A 15,516-nucleotide genomic window follows, 5' to 3' on the forward strand; every position below is an offset into this window, starting at 1 on the left:
CAGCCCATTGATCAAACGTATCAATCCTCATGTCTTTCAGCTCATTCTAATGGTCCACATACATACCCACAGCCACTCCTCCAGAACCCTGATAGTGGGATGTGTAGATCCAGATGTGCTCTTTAGAGATGTTGAGCAACCTTTTTTCAAGCTCATCCCCGCTAACTTTGACTTTAATTAGAGCTATGAAGTCAAATCTTCCTTGTTTCCTTAGCCATTGTTTCACTAGTTGGACTTTTGAAAGGTTAGCCAAACCCTTAACATTCAAAGTGGTGCATCTCATTTGCCCTTTTTCTGGGAGTTGACCTTTTTAGGTTCCACTTTGGATGCAGCTTGAGGTGTGGTGGATCCAACCTGAGCATGCATTCTTTTCAATTCCTTGACTATCTCCATTTCTTTGGGCAAACACATGTATATCAGGCAGAGACTGCTCAGCCCTGTCTTGCTCATCTCCCAATGAGCCAACCATCATTGCGTGGTGCGGGAGCACTTGGTCATGGTTCATTTGGTTAGTTTTAGCCAGAATTCTAGATCTATCCAAAGGCGTGGATTGACTGATCTCTTGGGAGTCAACCGAATCATCAGGGTCCGAGATGCTGTCTAGTAAGGCGAAGGAGTTGGCAAATGCCCTCTGGTTTCCCGCCCTATTCTGTCTGAAGGTCTTCTTCCTATTGGGTACTGTAAACATTTCTCCCTTTTCTTTTGAGGTAGGGGAACAAGGGGAGAACGCATAGTCATATTCTTATTCACTCCAGTAGGTTGAGCTTGATTGTTGGCTGATGGAAGATTAGGGGCACTAGTGGCACTCAAATTGGGGTATTTGGAAGGACACTCTCTGATAACATGCCCTTGCTTTCCACAATGGAAGCATGCATTGGCCAGGTGTTTGGTTGTTGGTGGCTGATGGAAGATTAGGGGCACTAGTGGCACTCAAATTGGGGTATTTGGAAGGACACTCTTTGATAACATGCCCTTGCTTTCCACAATGGAAGCATGTGTTGGCCAGGTGTTTGTATAGAATGCTTTGCTAGATGTTATACTCACCGCAATTGATTTCAATCTCATCAATAAGGGGCCTATATAGATCCACTTCCACAAGGACCTGAGGATGCCAAGCCGGCGGGTTGTAGTCATTCTTGGGTCTCATGTGTTAAAATTACAGCAATGTGATGAGCTATGGTGGATCAAATGCTAGAATCAACATCATTAACAAAGAGATTAGATAATAATTAAGATGTGATTAACAAAGAGATTAGATGATGATTAAGATGTGATTAGTGAGCAATTAACTAATAGCTTAATGTAGGCATGGATAATCAAAAACTAGCAAGTTCTCATTAGGCCAATGCCTCAATTTATAGAGTTTACATCCAAGCATCTAATCCCACTGATTTCTCCTTGATTCACTCCACCTCTTTTGCTTGATTCTCTCCACCTCCCCTCAAGTAAATACTCCTAGCACACCTGGACCCTTATACCAAGTTTCCCTCTTACTTGATAGTCTGCAACCAGTGCCTAGCACACCTCCCCTCAAGTGAACAATCCTAGCACACTTGGACCCTATACCAAGTTTCCCTCTTGCTTGATAGTCCGCAACCAGTGCCTAGCACACCTCCCCTCAAGTGAACAATCCTAGCACACTTGGATCCTATACCAAGTTTCCCTCTTGCTTGATAGTCCGCGACCAGTGCCTTAAGTCCCTAAACTCATAGTCCTTGACACTGTCTCTCTCTATGTGTCCAAGGCTACTATAAGTGCCCGTGACCTTGACTAAAGTGCTCACACATACATCTACCACATGGCCTACATCATCGGTGGCTCAGAGGTGGTTTTACTTTGTTGGTGCAGGTTACATTGGGTTGTGGGGTTTCTCTCTCTCTCTCTCTCTCTCTCTCTCTCTCTCTCTCTCTCTCTCTCTCTCTCTGAGATTTTCACATGGCTCCTCACTCTTTGGAGCCTCACATCTTCTCTTGTCTTCAGTCTTCTTGTCGTGGCAGCTTCTCTTCACGCTTCCGTGTCTTCCTCTTCTTTCAGTCTTCTTGTTGTGGAAGCTTTTCTTCACGCGTCCATGTCTTTCTTCAATGCTTCCTTTAGCTTTTCTTCTTGGTGTGGATCCTCATCTTGGAAAGAGATGTTCTTCTTCTTTCATGGCTGGGGCCATGAGCTTGTCCGTCAGTTCTTCTTGCTCCATGTGAGCAACATGTTAAAATGTTTTGTTGATAGTTCTTTTGGGCTTTTAATGTTTATCTTGTGTCATGATGCAATGCAAACCCAAATCTATGCGAGAGGTCTTACCTCTTGCCTTATTCTGGACAAGGGCAGTGTCTGATCCCATTTTTACACTGATGTAATGTGCCCAATACATAATGCATATAGCATTCATTCTTATGCACATTCCCAAATGCAACTCTGGCTGTGAATAATCTTGAATTTGAGTGTGATTTACAGGCATTAACCAAGGGTTAAATGCAAAATGATGATTACCATAAATTTATCAGCATAATTTTACCATAAATTACATTAAATCAAGGATAACCAATTTGTACGGAATGGTTGGAGTATCACACCATCTCCGAATTGCAATATGAAGTTATAGGGATCTGTATCAGATAACTGGTTAATTTGAACCCTCAATTGTACCAAAATACAGTGATTAATCATTGATTAGCAAATTAATCCTTTGTTTTGTGTGCAAAAAATAGAGTATGCGGGGAGCCCAGATCTGAGGCCTTAGAGTTCAAATGAGCTCAAATGCTTTCAAGGCCATCAATAGCAATTAGTCTAGTAGAGGATTAAGCCAAGAAACACAAGATTTGACCAAACATTGAATGCTTAATCTCTATTTTACCAAAGTCACCTGCAGATTTGATGAAGAGCTTGGATCTCACTGTAGACTTGATCAAATCAAATTCTGACTTCACCAGCTTGTAGAGCATGCTTGAAAACCCTCGGGGCTAAGAGGAATTAGGCTAATTCACCTTGAGTGAGTGTAGATCTGAGATCTCCTGCTCGCTAATCAGCGAAAATCGGGAGCTTGCGCCGACGGTTTGAGGTATTTCTTGAATGGGCTGGAGCACAACTGAGTCAGCTATGTTGGGCTAGAAGCATTTGGGCTAATTTGATGTGTGTAAGGAGATAGAGTTCCTCCACCAGCTGGGGGTATAGAAGGTTAGTTGAAAAAGAGGTGAAAATATTAATTTTCTACTGATCCTAATTAGCCAGGTGATTAGCAAGATAATGGACTCACAAATTGATGGATTCTAGGCTTGGCTCTGATACCATGTTAAAATTACAGCAATGTGATGAGCTATGGTGGATCAAATGCTAGAATCAACATCATTAACAAAGAGATTAGATGATAATTAAGACGTGATTAGTGAGCAATTAACTAATAGCTCAATGTAGGCATGGATAATCAAAAACCAGCAAGTTCTCATTAGGCCAATGCCTCAATTTATAGAGTTTACATCCAAGCATCTAATCCCACTGATTTCTCCTTGATTCACTCCACCTCTTTTTGCTTGATTCTCTCCACCTCTCCCAGAATATCTCCACACTTCCTAAATCTTCTCATGCTACCCTTTATTCTCTCCCAGTAGATTCTTCTCACCTTTTCATAGGTTCTCTCACATTTACAGATTCTCTTTTACAGCCTCTAGCCAAGGGCTTGTTCCCGCACACACCCTATTCACTTGTATATTTCAACATTATGCCTAGCACTTTCCCTATGGAGTTCCCTATGGGGGAAACAAGTTTTTTGAGCCAAGGGTACAAGTAAAAGGGCAGGTTAGGAAGCTCAACCCACACAAGGTAGGCTGAGGGTTTTGGACCTTGAGGGTTAAAGTTCTTGGACCAACTGAAGAAACAGAAGGGGATGATCCTGTACATCCATTGCCCTGAACGTAGGACCTTAAGAACCATATTTGGGTCCTTGAATAGAAAGAGGTAGTACCCACTTAGGAGGGCTTGGATGATCTCTACCTCGATACCTATGGAAATCTAGTTGTCTTTAACCCACCCCCTAAGGAAATCTAGTTGTCTTTAACCCACCCCCTAAGGAAATCTAGTGGTGGTCTTGGCCCGACCATTAACCCAACTAAACAATAGGCTGTGTAATCAGTTTCCAACGAATGAACTAGCTCTGGTGGAAGACAAACCATAGGATTAATGGAAAACGCGCTGAAGCAATAAGAGAGAGCCGAGAGAGTAGACGTTGGCAGATGGAAAACGCGCTGAAGCAATAAGAGAGAGCCGAGAGAGTAGACGTTGGCAGATGGAAAACGCAGGTAGGGAGCGAAAGAGAGAGAAAACGCAAGGAGATAGAGAGAGAGAGAGAGCTTTCGTATGACCAAAGCAGCACTGAATTATGTATTACGTGTCTTTACAATAAGGGGAAAGGGTGCTTAAATAGCCACCCAATGAATTTGCCCGACCCAGTTCACATGTCAAATGAGTAAAAAAATAATACACAAATAACATAAGTAAAGCAGGATCACTTGGGCATTTCACTTGAGGTGCACAAAACTTTAACACCCTCTCTGCAGCTCATAGTGAACATAAGTAGGAATACCAAGTCGATGAAGAAGCTACCATGGACACCCCAGCAGTGGCCAACCACTAGGTACACCTCGGATTTGCAACCACCAGCTTGTCACCACCAAAATTGCCATCCTGAGCACCAACTGCCTCAAAGAACATTGAACTGTAGACCACACTACGTCCAAGAATCCCCATTCATGAACAATGAACACATCACGTCCAAAAACTCCACAAGATAATGAACTTTGGTACACACCCTGTCCATAATCCCGAAAACAACAATGAATGACTGCAGCATATCCATAGTGTTTTAAACGCCATGTTGGTTCCTTGCCAGATGCCTAGTGCTTTGAATTCTGACACACGAATCTAAACACCCAGAAATTGAACTCTGACACACGGGTCCAAGTCATCAAAACGGGAGCACAGACTGCCCCTCTCTGCCACTCACATGCCTCTCTCTGGCTGAAGCACGTGGTAGCATCCATCCACCAAGCTAGAATGCTGGAGCATGTGCTAGTGTAGTCAACGCCACACCGGCAGACGCCGTAGCATCTCTGGTAGAATCACTGTCACTGTCATCCTCGTCAGCTTTGCCTTTGCCTTTGTCATTCGTCGAGCCTTGAGCTTTAGCTTTGGATTTGCAATCCCGAGCCAAATGCCCTCGCTTTCCGCACTTATAACAACGGCTCCTAGACTTCTTATTGGATTCCGATGCAGCATGTGCCGATTCTACATCCTTCGGAACTCGAATCTTGCCTTGGGAAATGAGCATTGCTTCATCCTCAATGAGAAAATAGCTGAGATCATCAAATTCCAGCTTTTCCTTCGTGACTTGTAAGCGTAATGCCCTCGAGACCATCTCGTACTCCTCAGGCAACTTCGTAAGAACCAAGGCAACTAACTGGGTACTAGTTAACGCACTATTCATAGCCGATAATTGATCATGGATAACCTTTGCCTTCATTAGAAATGACTGCATAGAGGTCTCGGCTTCAAACTTGATGGAAAACAACTGGCCGAGAAGGGTTACTGCTCGCATTGTTGAGTCTCGATCAAACATTCCTGCAAGCTTTGACCACATTTCCTTGGCAGTCTTTAAAGTCTGAATGGCAGGGGAAATTTCCTTGGTGAGAGATTCTGCAATCGCCGACATCGCCTTCGCATTGTGAGCATCCCAATCCACAAGAGATTTGAGAAACTCCTCCTCCTGAAGACGTGTGAACCGATTGCTATCCCTTCAGGGACATTCCTCCGAGCCATCAACAATGTCCCATAAGCCTTTTCTGCTAAACCATAGCCTCATGATCAAGTTCCAATGCGCATAATTGTCGCCATTCAGTTTGTCGTCCTTGCTCGAACACGGGAGTCCCATCTCGAAAACTCCGTCCACCTCTTCTCAGTCGACCCGCTCTGCCCGCTCCAAAGTTTGCCAAGCACAGAGAGTAGTAGCGTTTTTATGAAACGCTGCCCAAGCCACGTGTGTCGCTTCTTCTCCTCCGCGCTCTCTGCCGCCTTGTAGTGGCCAACTTCAACACCTTGCGCTGCCTGCACCTTGCTGTAGTGCTTGACTTCTGCCTTGTTACAGCCGCCAAGACACTCGCATTGCTGCTTGCTCTGTCTGCAAGGAAACGCAGCTGCCAATACTTGGCTGCCCTGCTTTGCCACCTGCAACAACAAAAAACCGCGTGCTGCTTTTGGTGTGCAAGCTTGTGCCACCCAGAAACGCAGCCTGGTGCTCACTTGCTATCTGCAATAAAAACGGCTATCTGCTCATCACGGCTGCTCACAGCACCTTCTCTGTAGTACTGCCTACCTTCGTGCTTTGTGTCCGAGGGTCGAGAGCCTGCTGCTCTGATACCATGTCAAAGGCGCACGCGCTGAAGCAATAAGAGAGAGTTGAGAGAGTAGACGTTGGCAGATGGAAAACGCAGGTAGGGAGCGAAAGAGAGAGAAAACGCAAGGAGATAGAGAGAGAGAGAGCTTTCGTATGACCAAAGCAGCACTGAATTATGTATTACGTGTCTTTACAATAAGGAGCAAGGGTGCTTAAATAGCCACCCAATGAATTTGCCCGACCCAGTTCACATGTCAAATGAGTAAAAAAATAATACACAAATAACATAAGTAAAGCAGGAACACTTGGGCATTTCACTTGAGGTGCACAAAACTTTAACAGAGGGATTACCTGATGTGTCCATTACCTTTGCTGGAGCTTGCTTGTTGATTTGAACCTCTTCTTCGACTTGTTTCTACACAACAACATCAGATTTAGCTCTTCCACTCGGGCTCTGGAATCTTCCAGTTGTTTTTTGGTGTCCATGAAGTCTTCTAACACCTGCTCATACTTTAGCATGGCTTCTCTGTTGCCATCCATGGCCGGGGGCCATTGTAGGAACTGCTGAAAAGCAGCTTGTGTGTTCTTAACAGGCTGAGAGGACTTAGTATTCCCAGCGCAAGTTCCCTGTTCTCTGAGCAGAGTAGGGGCTCCCCTCCACTTGGTGCCCATGCACCTGGGGGGGGGGTGCTGTGGAGAGTAAAGAGGGTACACAGAGGGATTCGAGCCTTTGGGTAGGGCAGCAGGCGCAGAGGAGAGAGAGATGGTGTCGAAGGCTTTTAGGCGCAGCACTCCATCGCCCACAAACAGCACGCGCAACGGTCAGCTACGAGAGCGCTGAAAAATCACTAAGTTCTTGAAAATCCAGCATTCACTCTGAAACTCAGGTTTTTTTTCTTTTTGAGGAGCAAGAAAACGTTAAATTAATTAATTGACCTATAGAACGTGGACACGGACTGTAGCTTTCTTGGGCCATGGGACAAGAAAGAAAGACGCTTTTAAAACTCCACTTTAATTCTTGGGGATAAGTACGAGATACATTTCAAAGAGAAAAGATAAAGAAGAACTGGACCCCACCACATTGTGCGCGCAACAGGCGTGACAAGTGGCATGTTTTAGTGAGGAGGGGCAGATTCCACACGTTCGTGTGCATGGTGGCACCGTGGCAGTGAGATGGAACAGTTGCCAGCGTGGCGGAATATGAAGCGCGAGAATCGGCGGTCAGTAGGACAGTAGACTTATGCTTGCTGACGTGGTACCACCTAGGTGCCCAGATTTCAAAACTGTCTGAATTTTGAAAGGTCATTTTGACAGGGTCGTTTCCAGATAAGTCAAATTGGAAGGGCTGCGTGTGGACATGGCAATGAATGGTGGCTATATTTAGCGGGAGCGACGTTATCAAGAGAAGCGAGATAAGCCGAATTTGGGAGCTGAAATTGGCGGGTGCGACGTCACCGCATTTGCCGCCAAATTTGGTGCTAGATTTGGGGGGTGCTTCCCGGTAGCTGGAACAGTGGAGCTGAAGGTGACCGGGCAACCGAGGCGGCCGCCGTCCCACCAGGGTCCGAGTTTTGCGTTTGAACAGCCCCTCCGCCCTCCGGGCCGCCATCGCCGGACCTCACGAAGCTCCAAGAGAGGAAAAAAAACAAACACACAAAGCCTGCAGCTTCTCCTCGAACTGCGAACCCTAGGGGCAAACAGTGGCCGAACCATCAGCACACAGCATCGGCGATCTTCTTCCCATCTTCATCACCCCTCCTCCTCGTTGAAGTAGAAGGTATCGCCAGCTCTGCTCATACATTCCTAACTCTGACCCTAACTCTCATCTGTCTGGTTCTTCAACCCTTAGCTATGGTGGATCGTGACCTTTCACCAACTCTTTAGATTTGCGAACCACCTCTCTTCAGTCGCTCACGAGCTTCCCTCCTCTCCCCCCCCTTTTCCCCTCTCCTTTTCGTGCATGCATTTTTTTCTTTCTCGTGCTTTGTTGAAAGCCGTTTGTTGTCAATATAATCTGCAGGATCTGCGCAGCTGTTGTATCTTGCAAATCCCTGTTAAATCTTGCCAGAGCTTTTGTCTTATCTCAAATTCGCCGAAACTCCATCATCGTCTTGAAATCTTGCATGCATGACTACTGCCATGCTTCAATCTGGCTTCTCTGGACTAACCACAGAGCAATGGAGCTCGAGGGTTTCTCCTGGGATGCATGCAGCAGAACCGCTGCATGCGAGGCGCCAAAGCCTCTGTGTAGGATTTGCCACATTTGGGAACACGATCAAGCAGAGGAGAAAGGGAAGGTGGACCAGTGTTAGCATGGCGGCAAGCCCCGTGGCAGCCTTGACCGTTACCACCGAAGTGAAGGGCAGATCCGACTGGAACCAAGCCGGACTGGTTCTGGAAGAGCTGAGGAAATCTTGTGAGACTCCCGTGGAGCGCCTCAAACTGCTCATCGATGCCATGGTAGACGAAATGCATGCTGGCCTGGCCGTGGAGGGAGGCAGTAAAGATTTCAAGATGATCCTCACATACGTGGATAAACTGCCTTCAGGGTATGTGCAACCTTTCTTGATCCTTTCTTAGTGCTTTTTCTGCAGTATAGTTGAGTCAATATGGGCATAACTCCTCAGTAAAGCATTTAGAGCTGATTTTTTCTCCCGCCTTTCTTCACTTCGTGCATCTATCATACCCCTTAAAGCTCACTGCCAACTTATGCTCGATTTGATCTTTATGACTTGAAATTCTGTGTCTCATTAACAGAAATGAGAAAGGTCATTTTTATGCGTTGGATCTAGGAGGCACCAATTTTCGAGTCTTGCGAGTCCACTTTGGGGGCAAAGTCTCTCAATTAGAAGATCAAGAATACCAGGAAGTCTCAATTCCTCAAGAGCTTATGTTGGGAACTCATGAGGTAGAGTACTTGAAATTTTCATGCTTTCTTTCAACCAATGGGAACGGTGTACATGTTGTAGATGATGCTTCTATTGATCATGTTTTTGTTTTTTAAACTGTGCAGGAGTTGTTTGATTTCATAGCTGGGAAACTGGCTGATTTTGTGTCAAAAGAAAGTGATGCCTTTCATCCATTGCCAGGTCGAAAACGTGAGCTCGGTTTTACGTTCTCCTTTCCTGTAAAGCAAACTTCAATCGATGCTGGGACACTCATCAAATGGACAAAAGGCTTTGCTGTAGAGGGAACAGTTAGTTTTCTTACTGACCTTTTACATATTCAGCTTCACAAACTTCCTCTCTTTGGCATGAGATGACAGTGCAGTGTACTTTCATCATTCATATTTGGACACTCTAAATGGTTTATGAAAAGGAAGTCAACACATTCTTTGAAGAATCAAAACTTTATGCCTATATAAACTGTCTATGCATTCTCCTTTTATTAATACTTTTCCTGGTACACATTTATCAAAACATGCCAAGAGAGAACCTAATTTCAAATATCGCCTTTTAAATTATAGATTCCTTACTTTATATGAAGAGATGCAGCCAGCTGTATGAAATGAAGCAGATCATTCGGTCCGTTATGCTCTCTAACGTGAGCCTTCTTGCCTTGGCAGGCAAATATGAGCACAAAGTGTACGGCTTTGGACTGCACAACTTGTCAAACTGAGGGGCTAGTTTGAACGTTCTTATACTATCTGTCTGTCTAACAGATTGTGGCATGCTGTGTCTATCCATGTAGCTCACAGTTGCTTGATATTTCAAGATCTGCCTTGAAGTGTTTCATGTACTTGTAACATAACCATTTCGCTTTCTACAGCCCATCTTTTGCGACAAAACAATGTCCTGTTAAATAGAAGTGGTTCTTCCCACAGCCAATTTTTTTGCAGCAAAATAGTGTCTCCACATTTCAACCAGTCCTTGTTGGACCAGCTTTAGAAAAGTCAGGTTTAACGGTAAAATTTCTCAAGTAGACCAACAGCCTCACAGATTTTGTAGATGGTGGGCCTTGCTTATACTCTTTCATCTACATGATAAGTCACTTCAAATTTAGATAATGTTCTAGAATATTTGGAATACTCATCCCTGCTTTTTATATCTTGGATTGGTGTTCAAACATCATCTTGTTCAAACGACCTCTGAGTTGTTCATCAATCTGTGCAGCCTGAATCTCCCATGCCTAGCCTTCTATCATTGACATCATGAGTCCTCTCTGACTCATCAGACTTTGATATTGTATGTTTAGGACGTGGTACTGCAATTGGTGTCACGGACTTTCTGAATGATAGAAGCCGAATGATTGTAAAAGGAGCTGCTGTGAAGGCCGGAAAAAACAGCTCATTGCCAAGAGATGGTGGTGAGTTGTTGAGGGGGGTGGCCCTGGCCCCTGTTTTGAGCTTCCAAGGGATTGGCACCAGTACTTCTGGCTAAAGCTGGTCATTATAGTTGGTTGGTTGGCCTGGCAAAGTCCTCACACAAATGTGCCTCCCCCTCCCTCATGTGAGCGATTGGAAAGATAATATTAGCTAAACAAAGAAAAGAGAAAACATGGGTTCCTCTTATTTTGGCAGAAAACTCATAGCTGCATGAGGCTATGCTTCTTGCTCAATACAAGCAGTAGTGTAAACGCAGGGCTTCTCAAGAGGAAATCATAGTTAATGTGCAAGCTAGCACAAGGGACAATGGAGGCACGTGGGGTGTTATTAGCTTGGCCAATCTGACTAGGGAGCTGGCTGACCAGTAGTCAGAGGCAGTGGCCCCTTTCTTTCACTTCTGTCTTCAGCATCATTTCCTGTACAGTTTGTCATCACAATTGTCTCGAGCTCAGTACCCTTCGCAAGTTTATGTCAGAGCTTTCAAACCCTGTAGGTGTGGCTTTTCTCCTATTTAGAACATTTGTGCATGATGTAATCCATGGGTCTTTGATTTCAAGGATGAGTACATGAGATTTCAAGCTCTGTATCAATGCCACATGATGTTTGTCATATGTTTGTACAATAAGTAAGTGTTCAGGCCAAGTTGACTTGTCTTTACAGACAACTATTCAGGTTGGAGGGCCAGCATATTTTACTAGAGCCAGTCTTTGTGGTTGTTTGCATAGTTGCATTATGAAGGCATGATAATTGAACTTATGTCTCTGGTTTTACTCTACGAAAGTGCTGCAATGTTAGTTTAAGCATCAGCAAATGTAACGACTGACATTCTCTATGGGACTCTTGTATTTGTGTTTGATGATAGGAAGCTACATTGATGTGTTTATGTTGTGTGTCACAGGCTGGCAAGGATGTTGTTCAAGCATTGAATGAAGCCATGGAGCGTCGAGGCCTTGAGATGATAGTCACTGCTTTGGTACTGACCTTAATCATTATGTCCTTTTCAAAAGCTGCATCTTTGTTGCCAGTGGGCTCTAGCCCGAGTGGTAAACCCTTGCCTGCCCTCGTGCAGGTAGAGGGTTTGAACTTTGGCACCCACAGAAATATAAATTCTAAAAAAACTTGTATCTTTGGTGCATTTCAAAAGGGAACATGCCAATCTTTTTAGTTTTGGTTTTTAAAGCATTGATTTTTCAAACACATTCTTTTGAGTGTAAATGTTGAATTATCATTTGTTGCGCTTGACAAAAATTTATTCTGTTGATTTCAAAGCTTCACTTGTTTCATAATGAACTTTTGGTGTTTTGTTTTCTTGGTCAAAAGTAGGTAAACGACACAGTTGGAACTCTAGCAGTTGCATCTATGGGAATATCCGGAGAGCATCAGCAAGAAGATGAAGTTATGATTTCTGTTATACTTGGGACAGGGACCAATGCATGCTATGTTGAGAACATTGATACCATATCTAAGTGGCAAGGACCTAAACCAAGTTCCGGGAAAATGGTAAGTCTGGATACTTTCATGTATAGATGTTAAGTAATGCACTAATGCTTTAGAAAAGACACATACATGCATGCATCACAGCCACCAACCCATGCGAGTGGCACAATAATCACCCAAAAGTCATCCCGTAGGTGATCGCATCTGTCCTGATGAACAGAACTGCATGGCTTTAAAAAACCTGCGAAAACTCCTTTCAAAAAATGCAGTTGAAATACCCTCAGATTAGACACTTGAGAAGGATATGCTCCTCTGGCTTAGCATCCAAGTTGTTCTCAGCCTTCTTCACCTGACTCCTTTTTTTAAAATGCTATGCAGTCCTTCTACATTACGGGTTTTATTCTGTCGTGCATGGGCCATAGGTATGTTGATGAATATCATGAAGCTTTTCATTGCTAATTGAAGGCAACAGTCGAGTCCAATGAGGTGGAGTTAGGCCCTATTAAACCAGTGTCCAAAAGTGTGGACAAGCAACAAAGGAACCAGCATCAACGAAGATGGGCTAGAAATGGGCATTCATATGAGAATCAAGAAATGGGGCATTAAAAAAAAACAAGCTGAAGGGCTTGGCCAACGGATGTAACAATCAGTCTGAAAAAAGTTTTTTTCCTAGGTTTAAGTTCAGCAGAGGTCAGAGAGAGGAGAGATTGGATTATCTAGCTAGCTGTCAGTTTAGCTCTTTTGGAGCAAGGCCAACCATCTGCTAGTGTGTTGATTTGAGTATGTATATTGCTAGTTTAGCTCATTGTTTTTAAGCAATATACGTACAGCTATCTGCTATGTTTGAGTGATTTGAGTGGCTTCCATTATCTTGCTTTCGTCTAAATAAATCCTACACCTTTAAACAAGGACCCCTTCCCTTTTCTGTTATCTAATGGTTTTGAGCTCTAATGGAGAGCAGAAAGTGATTATCTGTTGACCACTTGTGGCTCGTACTTTCTTTAAATGTGGAACAAAAACAGGACTATGACATGACAGTTTGAGTTCCATTCGGCTTAAGCAATCTGTTTATGTGATGAAGCAGGTTGCTTACGAGGAGTACTAGATTTTACCACATTTGACTTGTTTCTTTAGAGATCTCGCAATGAGAGTAGCCTGCTGGAAGGTCAAGGACAGGATTTTCTCTTAATGGTGTTTTTTTTGTGTTTGGTAGATCATTAGTATGGAATGGGGTGGATTTTCTTCCTCGTATCTGCCACGGACCCAATATGATGAGGCTCTTGATGCTGCAAGTGTCAACCCAGGTGAACAGGTATCTATTGCCTTTAGATAGCTGCAAATTTGATTGTGTTTGCGAACGAGAAGATGAATGCAAACATTAAAACTATGCTCTTTACTGTAGTCGATTTTCGTTCACGCCATCGATAAACATGAACAAATGGTCTTTTCTTATGACAGATTTTTGAGAAATTACTTTCTGGAATGTACTTGGGGGATGTTGTTCGGAGAGTCTTGCTAAGATTGGCTGAAGAGACTGCACTTTTTGGACCAACTGTGCCACCCAAGTTGCTTAGCCCTTTTGTTCTTGGGTATAAAAATCAATGATAAAGCTCTGCTTCATAGCTCAAATCAATTGGGAGCACATGCATTAAGTTCGGTTCTTTTTATTGGCAGGACCCCTCACGTGTCAGCCATGCATCAAGACGAGTCTCCTGACTTGCAAGAAGTAGGAAAGGTCCTTGACAAAGTTTTAGGGGTATGTATGCCTAGATTCAGAATCAGCCAACTTGATTCCTTCTTTCAGATTTATCTAAACTAATACTTCTTTTTGAAAAACTCAGGAAGTTGTTACTTATGGAATTCTGGCTGCAGATTGAAGAACCGTCTTTGAAGGTGAGGAAACTCATTGTTGAGATATGTAGCATTGTTGGAAAACGTGCTGCTCGATTAGCAGGGGCTGGAATTGTTGGAATACTGAAGAAGATAGGCAGAGATGGAACTACAGGTAATAATCATGCGTTGGGGAGAAAGAGGACAGTGGTAGCTATGGATGGAGGCCTCTATGAGCACTATCCTTTGTTCAGACAAGAGTTAAAAGCAGCAGTTGCTGAGCTTCTTGATGAGGAGGTAGCCAAGAATGTGATAATCGAACTTTCAAAAGATGGTTCTGGGATTGGTGCTGCTCTCCTGGCAGCGGCTCACTCTCGATACCCAGAAATGAAGATTTAAGGGGATGCTTCCAACTCTTGTATACTTGTTTACTCCCCATTCACGAGTTCAAAGCAGGTTTTAAAAACTTCCCATTATGTTAGGGTTGAGTTTTTGCATCATAACTTTCGTTACATTGTACCCATGTTAGACAATAAACATACTGGCTGCTGCCAGTCGAAGTGGAAATTCTGTTTTGTCAAAAATATCCTTGCTGTACATTCTGTGTGGGTCTCTAGGCAGGCATTGATTGTCATGAAGAGTGAGAGTTACCACATTTTGATGGTAAATTAATCTCTGGTTCGGCTTTTTAATGAGTGTATTGAGACAATAACTGAGTTTTATGTCTCAGTGAGCCTCTAGAGTTTTCTTGATAATAAATATGCCACTCAACCTAACTCAAAAGCTAGTTGCTTTCTTGTATGAAAGTTATTGCTGTCTTTGTTTTAAAGCATTGTGTATTGTGAGCTAAGAGCTTGTGTATTGAAACTTGAATCATAGTTTCGAGACCTTGAGAAAGGAGGATTTTGGTTTGACTTCCTGTCCAAGAATGCTCTTTTTCGAGGCAATCATCAAAACCTCTCATACTTAATTATAGGATGGCACTGCCAACACAGGTTTTTGTTTACGTGTGTAAAGAGATCTCTTTTTTGGCATCGCAATTTATTATTAAATTGCCTCCAGCTCATTGGACTTCATTAGCACCGGTTGCAATGCTATCTTTTTTTGAACTAAGCTGGAAATTATATTAAAGAAAAAAAAAGAAAACAAGTTTTGAGCTACAAGTATAACATTTGAGGCACTAAAAAGCTTTTTACATCGAGAAGCTTAACTCAATACTTTCAGTAATCAGGGGGCATCCTACATCTCAATGATGTATAGGATATACTGAGACAGTTCTTCGTCGCGGGTAGTTGTCTCCGTGATTTCTGAAATTTTCTTTTTATGAAACAGTTCTTCAGTTTCCTTGATAACCTCAGCCGTGTCATCCATTTTGTCGACAAGCAGCTCATTGAGTTCTTCAATCTCGGCCAGCAGCATCTCAGTGGTTTCTTGGAGCAGGCTTTGAATCTGCAACAGCAAGCAGCTTTTCAATCCCTGCACCATATCTACTTGTTTATTTTGAAAAACCATTGCATTTCTATACATCCATACACTCCATAGAACCGTC

At 43.5% G+C, this 15,516-nt stretch overlaps 1 protein-coding gene across 2 annotated transcripts; it reads left to right on the top strand.

The window, feature by feature from the left end:
* Nucleotides 1-7,780: 7,780 nt before the first annotated feature.
* LOC147624691 (hexokinase-2-like) lies at nucleotides 7,781-14,551 on the top strand. Of its 2 annotated transcripts, XM_086819725.1 has the most exons (10): nucleotides 7,781-8,153; nucleotides 8,397-8,925; nucleotides 9,134-9,284; nucleotides 9,390-9,572; nucleotides 11,599-11,673; nucleotides 12,024-12,200; nucleotides 13,351-13,449; nucleotides 13,596-13,726; nucleotides 13,812-13,893; nucleotides 14,010-14,551. In XM_086819725.1, exons 2-10 carry the CDS (start codon nucleotides 8,504-8,506, stop codon nucleotides 14,364-14,366), a joined length of 1,677 nt encoding a protein of 558 aa, XP_086675851.1. In that variant the 5' UTR covers nucleotides 7,781-8,153; nucleotides 8,397-8,503; the 3' UTR covers nucleotides 14,367-14,551. The 2 variants fall into 2 exon arrangements, with proteins under 2 accessions (XP_086675851.1, XP_086675852.1); XM_086819726.1 differs by lacking the exon at nucleotides 7,781-8,153 and having other exon boundaries at nucleotides 8,333-8,925.
* The last annotated feature ends 965 nt before the right edge of the window (nucleotides 14,552-15,516 follow it).

Source organism: Cibotium barometz, chromosome 25, assembly GCF_041138505.1.
Source record: "Cibotium barometz isolate CiBa-2024 chromosome 25, ASM4113850v1, whole genome shotgun sequence".
Taxonomy (NCBI): Eukaryota; Viridiplantae; Streptophyta; class Polypodiopsida; order Cyatheales; family Cibotiaceae; genus Cibotium; species Cibotium barometz.

Bases quoted from the DNA above. Each gene is read 5' to 3' on its own strand.
- LOC147624691 (XM_086819725.1), top strand. From the start codon at position 8,504: ATGACTACTGCCATGCTTCAATCTGGCTTCTCTGGACTAACCACAGAG. The intron at 8,926-9,133 runs GTATGTGCAACC...TCTCATTAACAG, and splicing joins GTGGATAAACTGCCTTCAGG to AAATGAGAAAGGTCATTTTT. The intron at 12,201-13,350 runs GTAAGTCTGGAT...TGTGTTTGGTAG, and splicing joins AACCAAGTTCCGGGAAAATG to ATCATTAGTATGGAATGGGG.